Below are 27,702 nucleotides of genomic sequence, written 5' to 3' on the forward strand. Positions count from 1 at the left end.
CAAAAAAGTGAAGAAGGGAAGATAAAAATATAGATGTTTGCCTAAATACAGCAACCCACGTTAAGAATTCAAATGTGTGGAATTTTCCTTCCACATAACTTTGAATTGTTTCTTACTAAGCAATACTGGTGTGCCCTGGTGTCAAAGCATTTGATTGACAATGTAACATTTATTTAATGGTCCATTATATCCATCTTCTGTAAAAATCTCACACACACACAATAAACTATTTTTTTTTATTAGGTGTTCCCACAGAATGCAATATGTGGAATACAAGAATGGCTGTTGATCATTCTACATCATTGTAAGTCTTTTCTACCATGACAATTTATGAGAAAAAAATAAAAAGAATTTTAAGACACAGTGAAACCTGTATAAAACAGAACTTGAAGAGACTGAAACTATTTTCCTTTCCAGACAGATTTTCATTTTATAAAGATGCACATAAAAATATATGCTGTGATTTATTTCTTTAGTTTTGCAAAACTCAGATTTTGAGAACATCACCCTAACTATTATACTGTAAACCAACGAGTATTAAACAGTGACATGCATATTATTATTTTGTATTTTTTCATATTTGTTTCAAATTACTATACATTTGAAATTTTATATTTAATGCGCTAAAGTTAAACTTCAATATGAAATGTTCCCCTGAATAGCAATGGAATGATCACTTTTGTCAAAAGTGGAAAATTTTTAATATTTAAAATAAAAAATATTGAGAAATTTTGTGTACCTACTTAAAAATAGTGACAATGAAATCAACAACCAATAACGTTTGGGAAAGAAAGTTCTTCATCTCTGCATCAATTAAATTTTTCTTCTGATATGTCTCTATGATATCCATTTTTGTGTTAAAATCCAATACTGGATGTGTTTCTTGCGGCTGGTCACCCCATCGCTACACTGAATGAAATGCTAAGACTTGGTATCGCTAAATTTTGAACAATAATTCAGTCTTCCTTGCCAATATTCTTCTCCCAAACCTGTTTAATCCGATATCAAATTTTCTTTATCAAATAATAAATAATTTGACAGGTAAATTTAAATGGAAACACTAACTCGATTTGGTTATGTAGATAGTTAACATCGAGTGTAGATTTTATTTATTTTAATTTTTATTTTTGTCTAGCTTTTTCTCTCCCTTCTATATTATTAAAAATTTGTCATTGAATTAAAGTGAAAAAAAATCGTAGCATGAAATTCTCTTATATCAGCTTTAGGTTGCCATAATTCACTTTTTAATTTAATTAATAAATATATTTACACCTATTGGGCCGATATACTTCGTTCTTTTTATCTTTCAGGTCAAAAGAAATAAAATTTCTGTGTATCACAAGTAGAGATGTCATAGGGTCGACAGCATTTTACTAGCTTTTAGCTACTGCTCTCTTCTCTGTCCCAGCTATTTTCGTAACCGATGATCGAAAAAATATTAATTGTTCACAAGACTATTTTTCTTTTCCGTTCAAGACAGGTTTTTTTTTGTCTCATACAGTGTTTGTCTTAGACAAGTTTATCTGTATTAAAAAAATTAAAATTAAACAGATTTTCTTTTAATGAAAGAGGTCTGTATGTGTCAAGACATTGGAATAAATTAATTTGATGTTCATGATTTTGTGCTTTTCATTAAAATGAGCTTATATGTTTTTATGAAATGTATATTTCCTCTGCTATTGTTTTATTTTTTAATCATATTTTTTTTTATTTTCAGACATGAAATTTCTGTGTATTTTAAACCATGCTGTAAAACAGAACATTGTTTTCATGAATTTGAGATGTTTCTCATAAAGTTACAAGATGATCACTGCAATGGAGTAGGAGTATATGTGGAAGATATATCTTTCAAAGTGGTATGTTAGAAGTTTGACACTACTTGCATTGTATTGTCATATCACTCAGAAAGAAAAATTTCGTATTTATGAAAGATTCACTCTGCTTACAAATCAATTCGATTGTTTTAAGTGGAGACACATTTGAATTGATTGGATGAATAACTGTCTATGTTGTTTTTTGGCCTGAGAGTAACATACACTGTTTTTCCATCTGGGAAAGTAACTGAGATGCAATGACAACATAGACCATTGTTCCAATGATAGCACTCATGATTGCAGCTGTTTAAAATGACATCAATGAAGTATGTGGGTTTTTACAGGAACAAACTTAAGGAACCTGTAACAGAAGCTATGTGGAACGTTATTCATTCAAAAAAAACCAATTTTGCAAAAATGTAACAGACCATTATTCCTCCAAACCCTTCATTTCTGTTTACTGTTTTCCCTCAATATGGTGAATCATATTTATAGTATAATATTTTTTCAGATCATCAGATTACATATGTATATAAAAAGAGGGTTAATAATTAATATAAGCAATATTTTTTTCCCTATCATAATGAGAATAGTTTTGCATGAAGATATTCACAAGGGGGGGGGGAACTAAAATGGCACAAGACCATGCCAAGATTTGTGAATAGCTTAGAATATTTTCTCAAATTAAGGTTCTTGTTATCCCTTGTAGGTAATATTGTCCTGTGACGGCACTGAAACAAACTAAATAGGTGATAGAAGCTACAAATACAATATAGGATCTATAGTTTGGCTGAGGGAAGGGCTGACAGAAAATTTCTGTCAAAGGAGGTGTGCTAGGACCAATAACTTTGGAAGACTAATTTAAAAGATGGCTGCATGCCAGTGAAAGTAAAACTGTTATTTTTAATATAAGTCATTGTATGCACAGAAGGACAAAACCACTAACAAATTCAAAAATCATCATTTAACTTGCACTTTCGCATAATCTGTAGAATATGTAAAATTTTCTCAAGGTAAAAAAAGTTATCGTTAAGTAACAAAAATTACAAAATGTGTTATCACTTATTAAATTTTCATCATTGCTGTCATATAATTTTTTGTGATCTGAAAATGTGCCACGGGCCACTTAAATACTCTGGGTCATGTAAGCAATCTATAAATGTGCCTTTAGTTCATTTTTAGAAAATTGGGTTTGAGGGGGCATCAGATAACCTTCAGGGCCACATTTGGTCCGCAGGCCAAGGGCCTTTATGCGATTTATCATTATATGGCTTAGAGGGTGGGTCGCAATGAATTTATTAAAGATAAATTTTGAGTTCATAGCCTTCAAATAGCATTGAAATTAACAGAAATCTGTTATAATAACATATAAAGGTATTTCAAAATTTTAATTTTTTTAAAAATGTTTTTACATTAAAATTTTTTTTTTTTTTTCGTCTGGCACATATGGCCCCTGTATATGTTTCTGACCCCACCAATATGCGTTATGAGGTGGGGCAGTGCTGACAAAATTTTGCTGATGGAGGGAGCGGGTGAAAAATTGCTAAAAATTTGCTGACGTAATATTTGCACGGCCCCTAAATTCAAATACAATTACCTTTACTTTAAATTAAACACCTTTCTACGACGATATTCAATATAACGATAAATCCCTCTACAATGATATTTTTTCAAATGTTTGGAAATATCTGTATTGTAATGTTAAACTGCTGCCACTCAATATAACAATATAATCCCTCTACAATTATATTTTTCTTGGTCCGCAGAGTATCGTTATATCAAAAGGCTTCACTGTACCTATATTCAGTTAGTTACTGGAGGGTTTTTGTAAACATGTTTTTTGTACATGTTTAAAAAGAAATATGATAAACATGTTGGGGTTAATCGAGAAGCTATCCATACTTAGAATGTGACAACCATAAATACATTTTATGGGCATTTTATAATATTTTATCATGTATATATATTGTTTATAGTTTTTGTAATTGCATTTTTTTAATTGGGTTGCTCTATTTTAGAAATATATGACATTCATATTTGTTATGGGCATCTTGTTCTCAGCCACCTCGTTCGGCATTTTGCCTGTTGTGGCGTTGTATTTGTATTTACCAATTATGATTAATATATTTTCATTAATTGTTGTATTTCTGAATGCACCATACTTGCAGTTAAAGTGAGAAGATAATGTACTGGCCAAATGTTTCACTTTTAAATGTAAATAATCCCTGGATTATATGCTAAAAATTATGGTAGTAGACTGAAGTGTTCTTCACCAATCCAGCTTTTGTTTTGGGCCCTCTACATGGATATAAAGCTAACAGAGACAGTCCACTTTAGTAGTACCTCAGGAATATCACATTCAGACTGAAGTTTTTTTAAAATTTAATTTCTGTGATCATCCTGAAAGTTTCCCATACATAGCTCATTCTTTTTGAAAAAGATGTATTGGAGTTCAACTTTTTTCTTAGTTTATTTCATCTATTAAAATAAATTGTCACAAAGCAAATTATAAAAATCCATGTTCTGCTCTTATGAGGACATTAAGTGAATTATTAAAATTCATATTCTAAGCTTCAGAGGAGAAAAGTCACCCTTACAATATCTCATTTACATACTCTGTGCTTAAACAATTTTTTTCTACTTTATTTTTAGCTATATGTTTCCTTTATATAATAAAGAAATTTCTCAAATCTAAACATAGTATAACAAACATCACTCATGACTGAAAGTTCAGTTTAAAAAATTGTAATAGTAATACTTATTCGTATCTGAAGAATTTTACGTTTCCAAGCAAGTGATTAAACATAGGTCATTGTGCTGTTTTTCATAAACATGGATGTTCTGCATGACTCATACCACTCACCATCCTGAAAAATTAAGATCAATGTAGTGCATACATATGCATGTTTTTCAAACTTAACCTATTTTGAAGGCTGTTTTGTATGAGATATAATAAACACTTTTTATTGCTAACTTATGTACTTTCATTGCTGTGCACCTTGTTCCATTACAACACCCCCACCCCTATTTGTTATAAACTAGACTTTTATTAAAACTGTTAACCTTTAGCCCTTATTAGTCTGTTATAATGAGATGTGTATTACTAATTCTTCATTATCATATGTATTTTACATTCTGGAGTTATATGTCATTGAACTGTGTTCAATTTTGCTGAAAGTTTTATATATTCATTTGGGAAAATACTGATTTTTTTTCCTCCCTCTTACCTAGGAGGAAAATTTTAATGTGACTTCAGTGTTCTCTGATGTTTTGCCTGGAAATTACTGTGTGAAAGTAAGTTTTCAAAAGTGTGAATAGCCTTTACCTTTAGCTATTTTTGATATCTGAGAACACAGCATTTTCAGTTGATTTTTTTAATAATAGAAAAGTATATACAGTAGAATCCGGACTAATGGGTAGAAGGGTGGGCTGGATGTATAACAGAAAAGCCGGATAGGCTGGAATTCTATAAATCCTCATTTCCTACCCTTCCCCCCCCCTTACTATCAAAAACACCATTTTAATACCAAAAACTGCTCCTTTTTCATATTTTTGTACCTCTTGGTACAGGTCAGTGTTTTATGCATAAACATAACATAATGTAAATATTTGTTATGTGCTGTACTGTATGTTTTAAAAATTTCGTACAGGAAAAGGATATCCAAGAATATAAATATTGTTATGAAAATTGAGTAAATAGTCATTATCTATATAAAATTGATTTTCTCTGTGTGTATATGTTCTGTATACAGATTTACAATTTTAGGCCAATCGTTGCCAAATTTTGCATATATATGAAATGGGACCCAGATTGAACAATAGGCTACTTTAAAAGTTTGTCAGAGCAAGGAAAATATGCTTAAAATGGGCGGAGAACCATCAACTATGGTTTTTGGGCCACAACAATGACTTTTTGGATGTTTACTTTGGTTCCCTAACAATGCATCTCAGACATGTATGTGCCCTTACACTTCTTCGTTTGTCACTTCTCTAATGCTGCTGGTATATGTATAATAGTTTATTCCTTTTATAATGGTTTGTAATTTTTTTTTTCAATCCTCCCAGTAATTGAAGAATACCTGGGCAGTGCCGGGTATTGTAGAGCTAGTCTTATATAAAAATGAAAATTAATACATTCCTCTGTGATTATCACCAAATTGGCAACAAACTTGGTGGCAGCTCCGATGATTAATCATAAGCGGGATAGTCAAGATTCTACTGTATGTGACTCTGTGAATTAAAATTAAGCGAGATCAAAATTTTGAAAAGTGAAAAACTATCTTTCAAAATGTCAAAGGAGCATACGCTCGTTTTTTTAGCATATCAAATATATATTTTCTTTTTAGGTACGTCCTATACATCCACTCTGTAAGATCTCAACATGTGTGACTCGAATGTCTGATATTGTCACTGTCATTGGTAAATTTATGAACTTTTTCTTTTCTTTAGTGCAATTTAAATTTTTCATTTTAAACAAGACTTGGTAGAATATGAAAATCTTTGATGTCTTATTCTACTTTAGCACACCTTGTTTTGTAAATAACATATTCTGCCAAAAATTTGATAAATTCATCTCCAATCTTATTTTTTGAAATACCGGTAGAGATGAGAATATCTTTAGTTCATATTTAGTTGGCATATGCATTAGCCCACAAATGATTTTTAAGTAAGAATTATGGTTTCCATTGACATTGCTTTCTAGTAGTTAAATTAGATTTTTTGTATATCAAACATTTTTGTGACTTCTTTCAACTTTGTTAAAAGTGAGTATAACAAAGTTTGCAATATTATAACAAATGATTTTATTTTTAAGCAAATGTGTTTGTTGATGTTATTCAGCTAAAATGTCTGATATTTTGCAAACTTCTTTTGAATGAAAACTTTTTAAAATTTTTCAAAACCTTTTTTAAAAATTAATTTCTTTTGCAGAAAGTGCTAAATTGATGGAAGTAAAACCAGATTATCGTTCTGTAAGGCCTTATTATACATTGGCTTCTGTTGCTTTCATTGCAACACTTGCTCTTCTAATAAGTGTTTCTGTGTTTTGTTTCTGCAGGAAGAAAATTAGTAAGTTAATTTTTTTTATGTGATGAAGATTCAATTATGATATTGTTTGCTTGCTTGTTGCTGTATATTTCTTCTCTTATATTAAAATTATGTGAGTGTATTCTGTGATGATTTTAAATGGAATGTATAATTTTTACCAATAAGAATGAGACAAAAACTAAACCTCTCATTACTAGTAATGCTTAGATATACGTGACTTACTCTTTTCTCCCTTTTACATGTGATTCCTAAGTAATATCTAGTTTGAACTTTGATGAATAATAATTAATATTCTGCATTACCATATTTTTTTCTATTTTTTAATTCACATTATTCATTTGCAGAGATGTTTCGTATGATTATGACAGCGTTTCAAGATTATGGTAAGAAATTTTAATTATTTTGGGGTTGTCCATTTTTGATTTTGTAGTTCTAATTATTTTGAAAATTTTCAATCCCATTTATTTAATTGTTTGAGTTTTGGATCAAATAATTCTGATGTTCACAATGTTTTGTTACTGTTAATACCATGAAAGAAATAAAACATTCTGTCATCTAGCCAGGCTAATCTAAAAATGGGGGGAAAAATTATCAATTTTTTTTTGCACATCCATATAGCAAAGAGAGACAGACAAATGTTTTAATTAACACTCCTAATTCATCAGACTTGTAGCCTTATGGCATATACTCTAAAGCAGTGTTCCGCAAAGTGGATGTTATCACCCCCTGGTGGGCAACGAAATGGTCCATGAGAAGGATAGAAGCTATGGGCATAACATAGGATCCTATGGGGTTGCTCGAATCGGGGTGATGAGAGAAAAAAAAATCTGAAGAAAGGGGCGATGGAACAAAAAGTTTGGGGACTATGCTCTAAAATCTGTGCACCCAAAAATGTATAAATACAGTATAACTCCTCTTAACGGTGACCCATCAGATTTGATTGGTCTTTTTTATTACGGCTAAATCATAATTTCCCTTGTATAATAAAAATTTGCATTGCGAACCCTCCGAATTCACCTCTTTTTTAGACAAATTTTTTGTTCTGCCAGTGTCTACAAAAAAGGGGATTTTACCATGCTTTGCTGAGGGGGTACTATACATATTTATTTGTTTATTATTCATCATATAAACATGCATTCCGAAACAGATACTGAAAATTATATTATTCATACTATATATATAGCCTTGTGAGAAAATTCCATGCCACTCTCATAAAGTTTGAAATCAATTTTTTTTTTTCGTTTTGTAAAAAATGAAAATACACTGCTCAAAACAATTAGGAGAGCACATGGTTTTAACAAAATTACGCAAAGATGTATACCGATAAGTAACATAAAATGAATCATCCATAATTTAAAGCCTAGCAGGAAACGGAAGTAAACTTCATATGCAAATAAAAGTTCATGACGTCAAAAACCAGAAAAAGGAGATAAGGGCAGAAATCGAGATGTTGCAGAAACGTCTGTTTTACTGCCGTAACTGTGAAATTCGATTGGGCAGTATTTTTTTTTGAGACAAGGTGATTTGAGGATGTCTCAACAACGTGATTTACCGGAATCCATGGCATGGCGTGTTATAGGCAGACTGGAATCTGTGCAAACACAACGTAGTGTCGCGGATGCTGTTGGAGTCGCCAGAAGTGTTGTTGCAAGGCTGTGGAATCGATTGCAAGAAACAGGAAATGTTAGACGTCGACCAGGGCAAGGTCGGCCACGCGCCACTACAGCAACTGATGACCGGTATATACGGTTAACAGCTCGTCCAAACAGAACAGAGAATGCTGAGCAGCTGCAAAGACGGTTGCTCTTGGCAACAGGACGAAGGGTGTCCAGCCAAACAGTACATAATCGGCTTCATGAGGGAGGGCTCTATGCACGTAGGCCAATGGTCTGCATTCCGTTGACCCCACGCCACTGTGCGGCCCGAAGAAGATGGGCTGCTGAACATCGAGATTGGGAGCAACATGATTGGAGCCAAGTGCTGTTTACAGACGAGTCCGATTCAGTCTGGAGTGTGACACCCGACGTGTTCTGGTATGGAGGGACAGGGGCACTCGAAATAACCCTGCATTCGTTCGTGAGAGGTCACAATACAGATGAACTGGTTGGATGGTATGGGGTGGAATCAGCATAGGCGGATGTATGGACTTGCATATCATTCGGAATGGCATTTTGACGCCCCAAGGTATGCAGATGAGATACTGCGACCTCATGTCATCCCTTACGCTGGAGCCATTGGAGATTCCTTTGTTTTCCAGGATGATAATGCCCGACCGCATAGAGCTCGTCTGGTGGAGAACATGCTTGAAGCTGAAACAATACAGCGTATGGAATGGCCAGCGTGCTCTCCTGACCTGAATCCAATCGAGCACGTCACAAACAATCCAATCGAGCATGTTTGTGACATGCTCGGACGACGCATTGCTGCGCGACCAAGGCCGCCTGTTACTGTCCGAGACTTGCAGATTGCACTTCTTGAGGAGTGGAACAGTATTCCCCAAAGTCTGAGCGATAACCTCATCGTATCCATGGCAAACAGGTGTGCAGCAGTCTTAGCTGTTCGAGGAGACCACACGCCCTATTAAAACTCATGCATCATGTCTAAACAGTACTTTTTTTTATCGTTTACATGTAACCAAATTGTTGCCCTAAATCATCTTTTCATGTTTTTTCCATATTTTCAAAGAATTAAAGCTTAATTCCAAATTTTCTTACGTCTTTTTTCTGTATTGCGCATTGATATGCGTGTACTATCCATTGTATGCCAATATGTGGCTGTCTCGCACGGTTTTCTTCACTTTTTTGCTTGCTCCCCTAATTGTTTTGAGCAGTGTATGATGTTTCATATTTCTTGTTGTACATTAGGAAGCTTAGTATTCATACAAATTTATTTCAATACAATCAGTTTCCTTCATTTCAGTATTTTGAAATTTTATTGTTTCCAGAAAAAGATCCTGCACAAAATAGAAGAAACAAGATGGAAAATAACAGTGAGTGCACAACCATGATAACATACAAGCATGCAGGAGTTCATACAGATTCAGGTGAATATAAGGAATGTGAATGCAATCTTTGTTTCTGGTAACATCTGATAATTGCATAGTTGCCAAGTCTCCCAAATTTTCCATTCAATTGCATTTGAATTTTTTGTGAAAATCACAAAAAATCCCTTATTGTCCTTAAAAATCTCCTCCATTTAAAAAAATCCCTACTTCTGAAAACAATCCCTAAGGAATTCCTTGTGGGGCAAAAGTGTTTTGCCTTCCCCCCCCCCCTTTGAAATGATGTCACACGTCGTAAATGGGGGAATAGTGGGAAATTCTTTTTTCAAGGAAGTTTTCCTTGAAAAAAAGCGAATCCAAAAGAGAGAAGAAATCCTCTGATGGTAACAAGAAAAGTTGTTTGTCTTATCATGCCGGGAAATAGCTTAGCAGCCAATAGTCCTGGATAATAATTGAAGATTATAGTGATGCGCATGTGGTCAAAACTTCCTCTTTTGTTGAAGCTACATACTGCGATAATAAAACATGAATACTGATAAGCAAAAAAATATTTAATCAATTTTAAAAATACTTATTCTGATGATTTTCCTTTCATCACACATTCCAGAAAAAAGCCAACTTTTTCTTTTTGTACAAGTTGTGTTAAAGACACAAACATCTGTCATAGTGGAAAGACTGACATAACCCATCTGAAATAAAAAAAACATCAAGCAAGTGTCACAAAAAATCCAATGTTCTTCAAAAATTGACGTTTTTTTTCTTCATCTTCCAATAATTTTGGGGTCATTCGCACACATTGTTTGTTCACATCGTTTCTGATTGAACACAATATTTTTTTTAGATCACCATTGAAGTTTTGGCCTCCAATTTCACTTGTTTTTTTTTTTTAATAACGTTATCTTCATGTTTTTTTTGCTTAGGTATTTTATTCCCAAGGGTTTAACTTCCATGGGTGTAAAATCCCTATTTTATTTGACTTCAATTTTTGAGCAGGGATTTTATTCCCTATTGCTTTAACTTTTATGTGTGGAAAATCCCTATTTTATTTGGGAAAATCCCTTTTGTATTTATTAGGTAGTGGTTTTAGTATAAAATACTGATCCAAGCGAAAATCTCCCTAATTTTCATTTTCAAAAGTGGGCAGCTATGTAATTGTAATACAAGTTTAGATTAAATGAAACCTGTTTGAATTGATTTATTAAATCTTGGGACACATATGAGAAAAAAATACAAATTCTGTTGCTTGGAGTCGGCATTGAACTATTTATGACATGAATGTCGCTCTCCACTTGTTAATACAAGATATACAGAAGACTGGATGTTGTGAAGATATTTATTATTTGAGATGTTGATTTTTTAAGGAAGGAAAAAACTCATCTCTGCCTCTACCGGGAGTCGAACCCGGGTCCCTCGATTGCCGGACGAGTGCTCTGACCACTAAGCTATAGAGGAGATAGAGATTTTCCTTCTCTAGAGCGTATATATGCCGAACGGAACCGTGCAATGGACGGTGAAACCGATCAGCTAATAGCTCATGGACGACGAGCCACCAGAGGGCTATATATATGACATGAATGTCGCTCTCCACTTGTTAATACAAGATATACAGAAGACTGGATGTTGTGAAGATATTTATTATTTGAGATGTTGATTTTTTAAGGAAGGAAAAAACTCATCTCTGCCTCTACCGGGAGTCGAACCCGGGTCCCTCTCAAATAATAAATATCTTCACAACATCCAGTCTTCTGTATATCTTGTATTAACAAGTGGAGAGCGACATTCATGTCATATATATAGCCCTCTGGTGGCTCGTCGTCCATGAGCTATTAGCTGATCGGTTTCACCGTCCATTGCACGGTTCCGTTCGGCATATATACGCTCTAGCGAAGGAAAATCTCTATCTCCTCTATAGCTTAGTGGTCAGAGCACTCGTCCGGCAATCGAGGGACCCGGGTTCGACTCCCGGTAGAGGCAGAGATGAGTTTTTTCCTTCCTTAAAAAATCAACATCTCAAATAATAAATATCTTCACAACATCCAGTCTTCTGTATATCTTGTATTAACAAGTGGAGAGCGACATTCATGTCATATATATAGCCCTCTGGTGGCTCGTCGTCCATGAGCTATTAGCTGATCGGTTTCACCGTCCATTGCACGGTTCCGTTCGGCATATATACGCTCTAGCGAAGGAAAATCTCTATCTCCTCTATAGCTTAGTGGTCAGAGCACTCGTCCGGCAATCGAGGGACCCGGGTTCGACTCCCGGTAGAGGCAGAGATGAGTTTTTTCCTTCCTTAAAAAAAAAAAAAAAAAAAAAAAAATCAACATCTCAAATAATAAATATCTTCACAACATCCAGTCTTCTGTATATCTTGTATTGAACTATTTGTCTGGTCTAGTTAGCCCTCATGTGCAGAAAACGATCGCTGTATGAGAAAATTGTCAAATGATCAGTGATCTGTTAGGACGAACAGAAATATATAGAAAATGATGTGACAGCATTAACATCCCATTAGGCACAAAAAAATTTTTATCATCACCTGGAAAAAGTAATCTTTCACATTAATATAAAAAATCTTCCCTGTATGGGAGAAAATGAACTGATGACAGTGTGTTTGTTAAAAGTCATGCACAAGACATGCATCCTCCTGCTTAAAGAAAGATACTGTCTGTTAATAGGTAATCCAACATGCTTTTGCTTGCCCCCTTTATGCATAGATTAGTTTTAATCTGAAACTTGTAATGACAAGATAAAACACATTAAAAACTTTATTTAGATATATTGAGAAAGAAGTATAGCAATAAGGAAGACATGAATTATATTGTAATCTTGTAATATTTGTTGGGAGTGTGATATCTGCATGCAGATATTTTTTCAAAACATCACTTTACATTTTATCCTCAGCCAATGTATGCATTTCGTGCAAAAGCAGGGATAGGCATTTGTCGCCTAGTTGAAGTTCCTGGAGTAATATTCACAATTTGGAAGATTCTGATTGTTCAAATTGCTCGAGCACATGAATTTTGAGTCTCGTGCTGTTGAGGAGGATTGTGACGATATTAGAAACATAGTTCAAAACTTAACAATCAAGAGCTCCTAGAATGGAATGAGATTTAGTTTCATCAGTGGTTTTTCAGTGATTGTTAATCATGCGTGGTGGTGTTTTGAATTGTGACTCAATTTGAAGAAATCAAATCTCTGGATTTGCTTCCTAGAACGAAGTAGCTCGAAAGGCAACATGTGAAACTTCAGCTGATGCAGTAGGTTGAGCTATGACAAATTCCAAGTATGTAGACCAGAAAAATAAAGAAGTGGCAAATCGAAAGTGGAAAGTTTATTTCTTACCTTGAATTTCCAGGAACGTATCTAATGTATATTAGGTGGCAGCGTGTAGTCTTGGGAAAAAAATATCCAAAGGACTAGGAGATTAAGAAATATTCATCTTTGAAGAACGTACGTATGGAAAGCACAAAAATAAAACGTAAACAGTTGAAAAAATCAATTTCAATGTACAAAATCAGATGCATCCTACAGGTCACCAAAATCAGAAGCTTGTAGTGACAAGATAAAATACACTATATATTGAGAAAGTAATGTAACAATAAAGAAGACATGTTTACACAAATTGGTGGTGCAAGTGAAACTGAATGTATACAAGCAAAATATATGCAAGAAGCGTGAGGAAGGTGCGCCATTTATACGGACTATAATGTACTTCAGTTTGATTTCACTGTACCATAAAATTTAATTTTTTTTATTGTCTTGATGGATCCACCAAACAGGTTTCATTTTTTGAACTCTAATTTAGTATACCTATAAATGTATTCTCAACAGGTTAATCAAGATATACCGTAATCATGGGGTAAATCAAAAAGCTATCCATAATTAGAATGAGACAACCATAAATACATTTTATGGGCATTGCATAATATTTTATCATGTATATATACTGTTTCTAGTTTTTGTAATTGCTCTTTTATTAGAGTTGCTGTAATTTTGAAGTATATGACATCATATTTGTTATGGGCAACTTTTTCTCAGCCACCTCGTTGAGCATTTTGTGGTGTTGTGTTTGTATTTATTTAATTTTTAAAAATTGTATTTCCAGATGAAGATATACGGGAGGGAGAAGAGATGACGAACAGCAACCAATGCACAGTATATTTATTTCTTCACACTTTTGACTCTGTAACAAAGTATTCTGTCAGAAATTTGATCTGTGTACTGCGAACAATTGCTGAGAAGCTAAATCTTCCTACAGTTTTTGAATCGGTTGAAGAACAGCAACTTGAAATTTCTAAAAATAAGTTTTTGTGGATTCAGTCTCATGTGAGAACAAGTGACAGTGAAATGTCAGGGAATGTGAAGCGCAGAGTCATTGCAGTCGAGAGCAAAAGAGCTGTTTTGCATCAAAAAATACTTAAAGCTAGAGTAAGTAGCTAATGGTGAAACTTGAGAATTCAATTTAAAATATAAAAATTGGTGTTATTTAAAAAAAAAGTGCTGTATCAATTACTTTTGTGATGTTAACTGTGGTGAAACTTCTGTAAGACACAGTCACTTGTCATTCCCTAAAGAAGTGGGCTCCAGAATAAAAGTTACATGATGGCAGATAGAAATAAAACATTTATGCGGGGGGTGTCATAACAGTTTTTAACGTCACAAAAAGTGTAGTAAGTATTGTAAACGTTCTTTCCTTGCAATCTTTCACTCTTGATCTGTATTTATACATGCTAAAAAGTGAAGGAAGTTTTCACAATGCCAAAAATTTCACATCTTCTACCTATTCACTAAATATCATAGGTTACGTGTCTTGTTTACCCCCCTTCGGGACAAATTTTACATTCTTATCCACTAGGGTCAACTGTATAGCATTAGCTTTTGTCATCCTATTTACAAATGTTTCCAACCTGATAATGCCACATGAACAGAAAATTTGATTGATCGGAAGAGGTATTTATCCTTATATATAAAGAGAACTATCAGGTCATAATGCATTGAGAAAAAGAACTGCCCATGGTCAGGTTGGCCGCCAACCACATGCAAAGGTGGCTGTGAAATTGGGGGGGGTTTTTTGTTTTATGTCTATGGACCTTATTACCTATTCCGAGAAAAATTGGCAGTGGAATAGAGGTGGCCGCTTATGGAAGTTTTACTGTATGCTGTATAGGCAAAGACCTTTCGGTTAGAGCCTCCGCACATGGAGCGATTCCTCGGCGAGGAATGAGTAAGTAAATGAGTTGGAGGCCACCAGCATGATTGCTTAGCGATTTACACTCATCACGATTGCCGAGCGAGTGAGTGAGTGCTGTTTCGAGCAACGTGACAAGAAGTATGATCCTAATCAAATCACCCAAATCGTCAGGGAAAAATGGAGACCAATCTGAAATTTAAAAATGTATTTTTTACTTTAATGATTTAATGAATCAGGAAGACCTAATAATTCCCTCGTTACATTTTCCGAAAATATTTTTAGAAATCCTAGCCCTTTTTATTATATTAATATGTTTAAAAATAAATGCAGTAGAACTTCGATAAGTGACTACCCTGATAAATCGACATTGTGATGACATTCTCATAGTTGACATAATATTAAAATTGGGAGGGGGGAAAGAAACCTCTCTATATATACTCAACACAAGATGTCAACCTTGTTTAAGTCAACTAAAATTTGTGATGTTATCACCATTAATTTTTCAAATTACCTGTGCATTGGCCAAGTCTAAAGAGTTTCAAAACATTTCTCCTTCATATTTCAACATTTTTTTTTTCATTGTTTTTACATGCAGTGGTGTTGGAGCTGAGAGTGCTGTGGGCGCACGAGCACCCACAGTATTATGTGGCAAGAGTCTGAGCACCGACAGAATTTATTCAATAAAAATTTGCTATGTAAAGTTATATTTATCGAGCACCCAAAGGTTTGAAACACTTCTGAATATGTGAAAAAATAATTATTTTATGTAGCGCATGGAATAACAATGAAGAAAAATACAGTATTAGGCAGGGAACAGATGGAAGTGGTGGTGGAAAATAGGAATAGCATGGGTACAAAGGTGAAAATTGGCAAGTTCGCTGTCAAAAAAATCAGTCCATTAGCAGATGCCAATTGTATAACCGTCCATATCGTTGGAATTTTGCAACTATTGCTCTTGCCTGAGCGCTTTACTCGCTCACAAAGAAATCGCTTCATGTGCAGAGGCTCTTAGAGATTTTTTTAAAAGTTTGTTTAACATGATGAAATAGCACATAATGTGAGAAACATTCATCAAGAGATCCCATGGATCTGTACTGATAAACACAAAGTATCCATGGATAATTACAATGTAATTTCAAGGATAGAACAAACAAATAAACAAAAAAGAAAAAAAAATATGTCGAAATTAATTCTGCATCTACAAACTATTATAAAATCAGAATACAGTTCAGCATTTTAAATATAAAGTGTACTTTCATATACATTATGAATGAAGAATATGAAATGCTAGAATGATGCGAGAATTGTTTAGTGACTTTGACAATTGGAGGCAAACAGTAGGAAGTGTACTTAGAGATTGATAAAATTTGAATTGGATTTAGCACTGTCTGATAGAGCTGTTTTTTTGTTTGTTTCTTCTTTTTTTTTTTCAAAAATGATCGTTGATGTTAGCTCTTGATTCCTTGGAATATTGACTGGGTCATTGTTTGGTTAGGATGTATGTTAACATATATTTTGAAAATCGTTCTTAATAGATTCAGATTTCTTCTGGATATATTGCCAGTGTGGTCTGACAAACTTTTTTTTCCAACCAGATGTAAAAAATATTTTCAAATGTAGTTTGATAAAATTAATAAACTGAAATTTTAGTAGAAAAATTAAATCAAGTATAACCTCATAGAAAAAAAAATTCTGTGTGTACCATATTTTTATATTGAATATTTTGTTTATTAAAATATGATACATTCTTATCCTTTTGAATAATTCTAAAAAATCTTTAACTCAATTTAAATTTGATGATTCATAAATTATGGTAATGAAGTTTTGGCTAACTTTGTAAACTTTTATTCTCTGGTGCTGTTGTCAATTAAGCTTGAAGTATGCTCTGATAGAGAGGTGTTGAGAGGCAAAAACAAGGTTTGGGAAAAATCATAATGGTAAAAACTGCACAGTTTTCTCTATTTCAACCACTGTTTTGCTTTTTTCTCCCTTGCAACTACAACAGGCATGCAAGGATTCCAATTTTCTCCTAAAGAGATCTAATCAAAAATACATAATATTTCTTTTAACCCCTTTTCTTTTTCTTTCTTTTTTTTGCCTGATAACATGATAGAGATTAATTTTAAGTATAATGATATTTGAGTACATATTAAAGATATCAATTTAATCAAATATGATATCAAAATTAAATGTTACCAAAACATGAAAGTTCCAGCATTCGGAAATGACAGGTAACAAGCACCATGAACTTGGATTCAAACATATTATGCTAAACTAGATTTCATTTCTGAATGAAAGCTTTTGATGTTGATGTGTTCTTAAAATAGCTGTTACAATTCAACAGTCATTGATTTGGTTATTCTATTTTCAGGTTCTAGGAGATACAAATTTAGAAGAGGCACTTGAAGATCAATTGCACTTGGCGGGAACTCCTGAAGAGGTTTACTATTTTTTGTTTGGGTTTTTTAGTGCACCATATTGTTTGAATGATGTGAAAGACTAATGGCAATAATGTTGTAGGGGTGAAAGTAACAGGTTATTATTAATTGGAGTCGTAACCCACTGGCATAATCATTGATTTACCTGAGGGAAATATTTTGAAACTTCTTTTAGCTTTCATTGATAATCTTGATCGGTTGATTAGCATTGATCGAGTGGTCATAGTGATGGAATTGCATCGTGAAGGCCCGGGATCAAACTGTGCCATTGCTACAGTGGTGGTTGGCTGAAGTTTGTTTTCTGCGGTTCCCATCAGCAACATAGTAATATTCATTGAGTGGCCGAAAAAATTATTGTACTGCAAGCCTCAGAAAAAGTGTTATGGTCTGAGTTGTTATATAATCTATTTGGCTATACCAGAATCAGTAATACCATTAGGTGCCGCTGTGGTGGTCAAGTGGTCATAGTGATGGACTCGCATCGCGGGGACCTGGGTTCGAGCCCCACCGTCACCACAGTGGTGGTCGTCTGAAGTTGGTTTTCTGTGGTTCCCAAATTCGAGGCGCAAATGCGAGCCGATCTCCCCGTTAAAAAGTCTCGCCACAGAGAGCAACAGTCCTACAAACAGTACAAATATTCAGTCACTACACCTCACTCACTTCACTTCTGAGATATAGATGGCAGCACTGAAAAATCATACACAACACTAGATACGCACTGAGACTATTAGTTACACGCACTTACACTTCCGGCACAACTCACTAAGTAGTAAATTGCCTATGGCAATAGACCTGAGTTGTGCTCGGTTTGGAAAAAAAAAACTATTAGGTGCCCGAGCTGCATGGTGGTTAGATGCTTGTCTACTACCTTGAACGTTGCCATCAGGTCCCAAGTTTGATCTGGGAGGAAGAATTTAGATAAGATTATTTCCCTAACAAACTTGATGTGACCATAGATAGATGGCTCTTTCATTTCCAACCTAACTCTGTAACGACTGTCAATTGCAGTATAGTAATATGGCCGGAGTTGGTGTGTGAAGGGATAATAGTACTGTTAGTCAACAAAATTAAGTTAGCAGAGTCTTTCAGCATACTTAATGACCATATTTTTCCAACAATGGACATTTTTTTTATAAAGGTGATGTGTCCAAGGATGACAATGCTAAGATACATTGATCTCAAATTTTGAGTATTGATTAAGAAAGGGAATCAATCATTTGAACGTACTTGCAGAGGGGATTTGGATCCCTGAACTGAAACTGAAGAATACCTGTTTGAATTAACCTTAAACTGTAGATTCCAGTCTAGTTACCCTCACCCTTCTTATTTCCATAAAAAAAATTTTGAGGTAGGGACAAAAAATCTCAAGGGATCTCAAATTCATTCCATAGTGTATAAATAGTAAAAGATGTACAGTGTGTGTGCATATAAAATGTTAGTAATATAATTTGATGCTAGAAGCAAATTCTGTCACCCAATAAAGTTATGTAATAAAAATTAAATTAATGAAATGCATACTTTCATGTCTATTTTAAAATAATAAAGAGCTTCCTGTCAGTGAAATGGTTGGCATACCAATATCAAGTTTGGTAGATCTGTGTTCAAAACCTTGTAAGAGATGTTAAAGTATAACTATTGATAATTTGCTTAAAATTACAGGCCTACTGACTTTTTGTGTGTAAAATGATTATGATATAAAAATCAATGAATATTAAGTATACAAAATCAAATAGAAGAGGATATTTAGGTTAAACCATGAATAATCTAACAAAGAATGTAATCACAAATATCATGCTCTTAAAGCTGACTTAATTATTGCTTTCAAAGCTAGGATCTTCAAAGCATAATATCAAAATCTATATTGAGCTGAGAATGAAATTTTTTTTTAAAGATTATAAAATGTAACTCATTTGTTTTGTTTTTCATCTAATTTCAGGCAATTCAAGAATGTGATAGACCATATGATAAAGTATTTGAAGAGGGGCTTTTACAGCTAATTTCTCTCGATTCAGATAAAATGACTGGTTATGAACATTGGCTTGTGCATTTCCTAGACTCTACTCCCGTTGATGAGAAGCTCCTTCACGTTGTTCCTGTGGAAAGGTTCTACATTCCATCTTGTTTGTTTCTATTTGTAAAGAGAGTCTTCAATATTGTTACAGATGATCCTCATTTCGTGGAAAAGCTACAGTGCGAATTACAGTTGGCCATGTCTCAGAATGAATATTTCAAGAAATTTCTACACAAGTGAAACGTTTATAGCTTTCATTTTTCATACTGGATTATACAGAAACATTATTTTTGAATTCCCACTTCTATTATGGTGCCTTTCCTGATATAGGTATACATAGCATACCAAATTTATTATTACTTTAAAACACAATTTTATCTTTTTCTATTTTCTTCTCATTTAAAAAAAAATTATTTAGGTTAAACGATGAATAATGTAACAGAATGTAATCACAAATATCATGCTCTTAAAGCTGACTTAATTATTGTTTTCAAAGCTAGGATCTTCGCTTCATCACATCTATTTGTTTTTCAAATATACATGAATGACTGTGGTTTTCATACTTTGCGATTAGAGAATTCTCTAAAATTGGGGGTGGGGGGGGGGGGTTGGTGGTTTAAAACTTTTTGCTGTAGCTATTCGCGAGAACCATGGTTGGCTGAAGTTGGTTTTCGGTGGTTTCAAGTTTGAGACGCGAATGCAAGCCAATCTCCCCGTTGAAAAAGTCTCACCGCAGAGAGCAACAGGTGTACAATGATTCAATCATTACACTTCGCTCGCAATTTGAAATACAGATGCACTGAAAAATCAGACGCAACACTAAATACATACTCGGACTGTTAGGTACACACACGACTTTGTTCCAGACTCTGCCATGAAGCTGGGCTGGAAGAGATCTTGACAATGGGATAAATCTGGTGGCAGAATCCTGGCATTCATTTATTCATGTTCACCAGAGCCTTAGAAATTTACATATAGTTACCATGTTTTATTTAAACAAGTTAGCACTTGTGAAAAGCTTATCACTGAATAGCTTGCTTTTCTATGAAACTTTGGTGGCTCCCAAAGAAGACTCCTGAATGTATGAAATTCTGTCTTTGTATCAATCATTCCATGCGACTAAACTTAGTGAAAATATATTATTTGGGGGCAAAGACATTTATATATATATAGGAAGTTGATTTGATTATTAGTATTTTGTTATACACTTGTTTGTGATTTGTTCATTGGTTGTTTTGTAGCATGCTAAATTGGCCCTCACATGCACAGGCTTATTTGTATTAAATTCAATGAGACACAAAGGGGGGGGGGATATGAATTTTAAAAAGTCGAAAAAGACAGTGTCAAAGAAATTACTGATACGTTCTGGACTGTTTTGGCTGTGGCCATCTTGTATTTTTTTACCTAGCAATCCACCGTCTGTTATAACAGGCATTTTTAGAACTGTTGACTTTATTGCATCATATTGCTGAGCAGATGATGATGCTGAGCAGAGACTATATAAATGAGATGCTTAAAAAAACAAAAGTTTGTGGTTTGGGTTATTGCAAATTTTCCATATTCATAGTCACCTTTGGAACATTACCCCCACAAATACTGAGGGATGACAGTGATATATTTAGTTCACATCGCAAGGTCACAGATTTGAACTTCAGTTTTCATCTTCACTGCTATGGTGGTCGAATGGTCATAGTGACGGACTTGCATCGCGAGGACCCAGGCTCGACCTCCACTGTTGCCACAGTGGGGGTCAGCTGAAGTTAGTTCTCTGTGGTTCCCAACTTCGAGGCGCAAATACGAACCGATCTCCCTGATAAAAAGACTCACTACAGAGAACAACAGGCCTATAATGGTACAAATATTCAGTCATTACACTTCGCTTTTGAAATATAGAAGGCAGCACTCTCTGAAAAATTAAACGCAACACTATATATTCACTCAGACTGTTAGGTACACACACACTCGCACTTCCAGCACAACTCACTCAGTAGTAAATTGCCCATGGTGATAGACTGGAGTTGTGCTTGGTTTGAAAGTTTCAACTTTGGTGTTTGGCTGAGCTGAAGGTAGTAAATTGCCTTTGTGGCGATAGGAACAGGGCTGTGTATCAGTAAGTATATTTTTACTTTATTATATTTATTTACTATATATTATCTGGAAATTTAAATTTCCTGATGTAGGCTTGTCCCAATTATGTTGGACAATCAAGATGCTGCTGTATACTTTCATACTCATTGCCAAAATTGTTTTGTTTCCAACACTTTTGTGTGGGAGCGAACTATTTAAAAATTAATGTTCAAAACCATACAAACCATTGCTTATGTTTGAGAAATTACAGCAATGTCAAGTCCAATTTACTGCCTTAACAGCTTAACAAACAGCCAGTGAAAGTGTGGCTTTCTAATTTTTATGTGGCTTTTTATTTTTCAAATCAATCTGGTGTTTATCTTTTAATATTGAGTTTGTGTTAAATATACACAATGAATCAAATCTGGTCTGTGTGTCACAAGTATAAAGTTCATATTAGTCCTTTAAAATTGATACAAATCTTGTTATAGTTTATATGTTACTCTTGTAAATTGCCCACATCACTAATAGATGATAAGCTTAATAGCCTGCGCTGAATAACCCATTGATGATTTTTTATATGAAGTAGGGGTAAACACGTACAGAAAGATATATTTCCTACTATTTACACAGTTTAGTGCTTTAGTAATATTACACAGTTTAAGGCAGTGGTTCTCAAATTATGCACCGCTGCTCCTAGTAGTGCTGCAAACATTTGTCAGAGGCATTGGTGATATCGGTGTGTGCCTGTTCAGTCTTTGAATCGATTCTTCGTTAGACTATTTCTGGGGAGCTACTGATAAATTGTTGACTGAGGCAAGGGAGCTACGGGTGTCAAAAGTTTGAGAACCACTGGTTTACAGGTTAATAGGGATATAAAGTGGCTGAAACCAAATTTTAAACAATTAATGTGCCTTAAATCATGTTTTTTATACTCTTTTGCAAAAAACAAAGCACCATGGAGAAAGTGACTGTTTTTATTGAAATAAATAGATTTTAAAGCCCATACACAGACAGTGTAATGATTAAAAATTCAAGTCTGTTGGACCCATCAGTGGCTAACAATTACACGAGGAATGTTCAAATCAGCTATTGGTGTAACCTCCTGTTGCCGTGATGCATTCTCACATACGTCTGTGTAAAAAGTGATGAATGCTCATGATTTCATTCTGTGATGCATTCTGCCAAGCATTCTTCAATTGTTGCTTTAGATCTACGACATTTGAGGGTGCCTGAATCTGGTGGCCTACCATGTCATTTGGCAAAAAAGTCATGCCATACATGTTCATTTGGCAAAACGTCTGGTGACCTTGCTGGCCGAGGAAGAATATCAACCGCACAGAGGCAGTTCAGAGATATGGGAATTATAATGGGCGGGGATTATCGTGTTGTAAAATGGCCCCAGATTGACGTGCCACGAAGAGTAGTGCAAATGCCGCAGGATATTATCATAGTATTGAGTTATTGAATTTGTATGCAGGAAGACTTACTGTGACCTCAGGACTGCAACTAGATGCCTGATCAGCTGGGACAAGCAAGAATTTTGGCGTCCCCTCTGGTACAGAGGCCGGGGCACTAGACCAGCTTGTTCCCCCCAGTTGTGGCCCTGGGTGACCTGTTTAGACATAATACCCCACAACATCAAGTCAACGGTAATGGCTGCACCTATCTGTAAAACAAAAGCTGTTTGATACGACTGGACCCAACACCTTCACAGAAAAATCTGTTAGTAATGTGCTCGAAGAAAAGCAGGATTCATCACTGAACACTATACAATTCCAGTTTGATTTCAGCCATGATGATGAGCTGCAGCAATACTCCAGATGACTATCAATGGTGTTGCATTCAAGGCAGATGTTTTAAAGGCTACTGTGTGTGTTAGGATAACCCCACCTCATCCATGTACCATGAGGTGGTGGTAGGAAAGAGGCTGTAGCAGCTCATTGGAGGGTGAACAATGGTGCAATTGAGGCTGTTCGCGTCTATCATACCATCATCCAGTCTTGCCTCATGTTTGTGTACAGTGGCCTTCCAGGGCCTTCATTTTGCTTTGCATCAACCTATGCTGCCAACTTCTTTACAGTGTAGGTGTTTGCATATTGCTTTGTAAGACCAACCAGCTTTACATGTCACGTCTATGTGACCATATTCAAAGGCATCCAATTGGCAATAAAGGCTTTGACAACATCATAATGGTATTATCGCCATGTCTTCAGGGAAGTGCAATGCCAAAAACGCAAAAAAGATAAACCATCCGTAGTTATTACCTGTTTCATGTGTGATTCTAATTGTGAAATAGAAACCAAAATAGAATGACCAAAGTTAACAATCATTAGTTATGAAAGTGTATAATCAATTGAAAGGTCAGGGGGAAGATCACTTTTAGTCCATAAAACAATTTTTCAGGAGACAAAAAAACAAAGTTTTTTTTTAGAAATCTGGTCTTGCTATCTGTGCTTGTCCAAATTACTTCTACTGCCCATGTGATAGACTCTGAGCATTTTTTTGTCTGCGCGCTGTGACTAAGATCATTGTCCCCCCCCCCCCCCTATGTCATATCTTTCTCCCTCTATTACAGTGAACTCAAAGCATTTTTGCCTCTGGTGTTTTACGTGGTCAAAAGAGACAGTTCTGAGCTATACACAAAACTGTAGAAATATTAATTTTGATTTTGTTGGACTGAAAGCGTTTTTCCCCCCGAACCTTCCATTGCATCCTTGATATAAAGCAGCGGTTCTCAACCGGTGCTCCGTGTGCACCTCCCAGGGGCTCCGCAGCGATTCGAGGAAAATAAAATGAATCAGTAAATTTTATAGATAAGTAAATAAGAGAGGCCTACAAGGTTTTGCCATAAAAATTATGTACAAAAAAAGGGCTCCTCGAGTCAAACAGGGCTCACCATAGAAATTATACACTGAAAAGGGCTCTGCGAGTCAAAAAAGGTTGAGAACCACTGATATAAAGGAATCAACATGCAAAATTGCAAGATGATCTGATTATTTGTGAGGGGTGCTTTGTTTGTTTTTTTTGCACAGGAGTATATATGAACATTTTTTGTATTGTGTGTGTGTGTAGGGCATAAATGCTCTACAAAAGATCTTAAGCAGTGATGAATTTTTTATTATATGTATATATTTTATAGTTTTCATGATAGATATCCATATATTTGTGTATATTCATAAATGTCAGTGGGCATATATATATATTTTACTGTGATATGTTGTTTTTGTAGTCATTTTATATGATAGTTGTTTTTTTTCATATGGGGATTGCATATTGTCTTTTTTATATTAGTATATCAAATTTATATTGTGAATACCATTATCGTTGAACAATCATCATTGTACAAATGCTCAAATACATTTTTTATAGTGTCCATAGTCAGTTTTCTTAATGTTTATACAGTGAAATCCCATTTATACAACTTTCTCATTTGCATGATTATGTGTTTGGTCTATTCTTATCTATACATTTTAAGGTTAAAATATTCTATTTTTCTGTCAAGCAAATTCACTTACATCACCATTTCATTTTGACTCAAATCATTCAAATGGAGTCCCTAATTTCAGGAAAAGTAGTATTTATTATCATTAGAATCCTAATTCATTTGTGTAGGTGTCATAAATGTGTGTTTGAAACCTCATCGTTCATAGAAATTGCTGCTGCAAAGGTAAAAAATTTGAGGGTTATTGTTTATGGACCAGAAAACACAAGATTTCAGTATACTGATGAACACTTTAAAGTGGGCATCAAAGTTTATTGTATATTTCTGAGAAATGATTTGTCCTAAACGTAATATGAAATGTAAGATTTTTTTTTTTCATATTGAAAACCAGCTAGGTTAGGAGTCTATTTTGAATTTTTTTTCCCCCTACGTCTGTTCTTTGTTTACAGTGTTACTCCTAAGGTGATGGAAAACTCATTCAAATTTTTTGTAGGCACAGGTCTGCTAATTGAGAAAACATGCATAATATTAGTTCTTTTTTTTTTTCATCCCTGTTTGTTTGAAGTGCTCTGCCAGCTGGTTGTGGAATTCACTGTTCGTAATTTGACAAAAATCAAAAGCTCTCTATGATTAAAGTGTAAAATTGAAATTTCTGAAAAATTCTGAATCAAAGATAAAAATTAATGGCAGAGAAGAAAAATAAATATTCCAAGTTAAATTGGAATTATCACAAAAATTTGAACTTTGCCTGGTTTTAATTTATATCAAAAATTGACACGCTTTTAAGACAAATAAAAATTTTATTTTGTGTGTCAATTTTTTGTATAAGTTAAATTGGAATATTTAATAAATATTCCATTTATTAAATATTTAATACAATATTCCAATATAAATATAAAACTATAAATCTGTAAATAAAAACATATTTCTTCGGATAACCATAAGAAAATTAGAAATAACTCTCATCTTAAAAAGAATATTGAGATAATATTAAAAGAATGTTTTTCCTCCTGGCAGTCCAGTGGTTAGGGAGCTAGCCTCTAACTGTGCAGGTCTGGGTTCGAATCTCGATTCAGGCATAGGTGTCTATTAACACTAACAAATTCCCTGGACGGATCATGCTAATGCCTTGGGAAATACGTGAGAATCATGTATTTATTATTTAAAAAAAAATTCATCAGCATTCTCGAGATTCATGTAAAGACCACGTTTTTTTAGTTTTTTTTTCAAAGGTTAATTCAATTCTATAATTTTTTTTCTTGTATTTTCTTTCCATTCCAAAAGTCTACTGTGAAAAAGATGTAAAAAAATTGAATCTTTTGGGGATTTGCCGTGTTTACTGTAATTTATATAATGATATTTTTTATATATATATAAAACTGAGCTTTTCGCATGTATTCAATATTTTGAAGTGCCCTCTTCTGAAAGTCGTATACATGGGGTTTCACTGTACCACAAATATTTTTATCAGTCATCATTGTTATCAATTGTACACATCTTCAGATTGTTATATTTTGTTAAAGAAAAATATTTTCCCTGAACATTTGAGGTTTATATGAGCAATCGTGTTATTTGTTTCAATATTATAAAATATAGAATTCATATATAGTGTCATTCATTGTTTTTTGTTGCGTTATAGTAGAATGCTGTTTATTATTTAAGTAGCCTACTCTAAACTAATTTATTTATCCATACTGTGGAATCTCATAGGTCTGCAGATGCTGAAAACAGTCTGTGAGAAATAAGTTTTATTTTCTTTTTTCAACTTCAGTCAAATAGACAAGTTACAGCAATTTGTTATTTTCAATATCCTGTGTTGTCACTTTGTTACCTACATAATTTTCTGAGAAAAAACAGCATTAGTATCATTGTGAAACATTCTTCATAGTTTTTCAAATGTTTTCAATATGTGAAACATATTTTCCATCAGAGTTTATGTATTCAACTGTTTAGATAATTATATTTTATTATATTTGTTAAAAGAGGTAATGTAAAATAAATGTTTACAACACATAAGATATATAGATAACAGGGAATTTGATTTGTCAAATGGGCTTTTTTGCTAATTATTTTCTACTTTCTGACTATGAAGTAGGTATACATCAGTTAGGATGTATAAATGCAGTAGAACAGGGGTTGTCGGATGCCAGACTATCATATGTTTCTTAAAATTTCCTTTGTGTTTTTAAAATTTCTGTTAAGATTTTTCTTTTCCCCCTAAAATTTACTTCGTTTTGCTTTTCCAAGACTTAGTTCATCCTGGCCTAGAGTACGCCGTACAGTTTTGGAGACCCTATCTTCAGAAGGATATGGACTTAGTTGAAGGTGTGCAAAGAAGAGCCACTAGAGTACTGGTCGGTATGCAAGGTTTCAGCTTTGAAGAGAGACTGGATTCGTTGAATGTTTTCTTTCGTCATGGAGAAATGATTGAAGTATTTAAGATTTCTATGGGATCGACATGATGGACCATGAAATATTGTTACGCTGTCTTTCACATTCTTTGAATCAGGAACGCCAGTTTCGATTACTTAGGGATAATTCTAGGTTGTTGCATCCCAGGGAGTTTTCCTCCAACAGGGTTGTAAGTGTATGGAATAGCTTATCTTCTGATGTGATTCCCCCCCTCGCGATATAGACACCTTTAAGAGGAAATGTGATGGGTGGGAGTAATCGAGAAGCTGTCCGT

At 34.2% G+C, this 27,702-nt stretch overlaps 1 protein-coding gene and 3 non-coding genes across 4 annotated transcripts in view; 3 read left to right on the plus strand and 1 right to left on the minus strand.

Annotated features, from left to right (window-relative positions):
• LOC149075541 (uncharacterized) overlaps positions 1 to 27,032 on the plus strand; it is a 47,103-nt gene extending 20,071 nt beyond the window's left edge. Inside the window, exons 9-18 of the mRNA XM_089243010.1 lie at positions 244 to 304; positions 1,718 to 1,856; positions 5,046 to 5,108; positions 6,161 to 6,233; positions 6,744 to 6,881; positions 7,205 to 7,243; positions 9,805 to 9,903; positions 13,970 to 14,292; positions 17,427 to 17,495; positions 19,430 to 27,032. Of these exons, the coding sequence (XP_089099136.1) occupies positions 244 to 304; positions 1,718 to 1,856; positions 5,046 to 5,108; positions 6,161 to 6,233; positions 6,744 to 6,881; positions 7,205 to 7,243; positions 9,805 to 9,903; positions 13,970 to 14,292; positions 17,427 to 17,495; positions 19,430 to 19,744 (1,319 nt within the window). The 3' untranslated portion in view covers positions 19,745 to 27,032. The remainder of the gene's footprint in view (positions 1 to 243; positions 305 to 1,717; positions 1,857 to 5,045; positions 5,109 to 6,160; positions 6,234 to 6,743; positions 6,882 to 7,204; positions 7,244 to 9,804; positions 9,904 to 13,969; positions 14,293 to 17,426; positions 17,496 to 19,429) is intronic.
• On the minus strand, positions 11,242 to 11,313 carry TRNAA-GGC (transfer RNA alanine (anticodon GGC)). Its single transcript has one exon. It is a non-coding gene; the product is annotated as a tRNA-Ala (tRNA).
• On the plus strand, positions 11,764 to 11,835 carry TRNAA-GGC (transfer RNA alanine (anticodon GGC)). Its single transcript has one exon. It is a non-coding gene; the product is annotated as a tRNA-Ala (tRNA).
• TRNAA-GGC (transfer RNA alanine (anticodon GGC)) lies at positions 12,063 to 12,134 on the plus strand. Its single transcript has one exon. It is a non-coding gene; the product is annotated as a tRNA-Ala (tRNA).
• Positions 27,033 to 27,702: the final 670 nt, after the last annotated feature.

The sequence above is a fragment of the Pholcus phalangioides genome, unplaced genomic scaffold (assembly GCF_987345545.1).
Source record: "Pholcus phalangioides strain wild (caught in Gottingen) unplaced genomic scaffold, Ppha-v1.0 ptg000015l_1, whole genome shotgun sequence".
Taxonomy (NCBI): Eukaryota; Metazoa; Arthropoda; class Arachnida; order Araneae; family Pholcidae; genus Pholcus; species Pholcus phalangioides.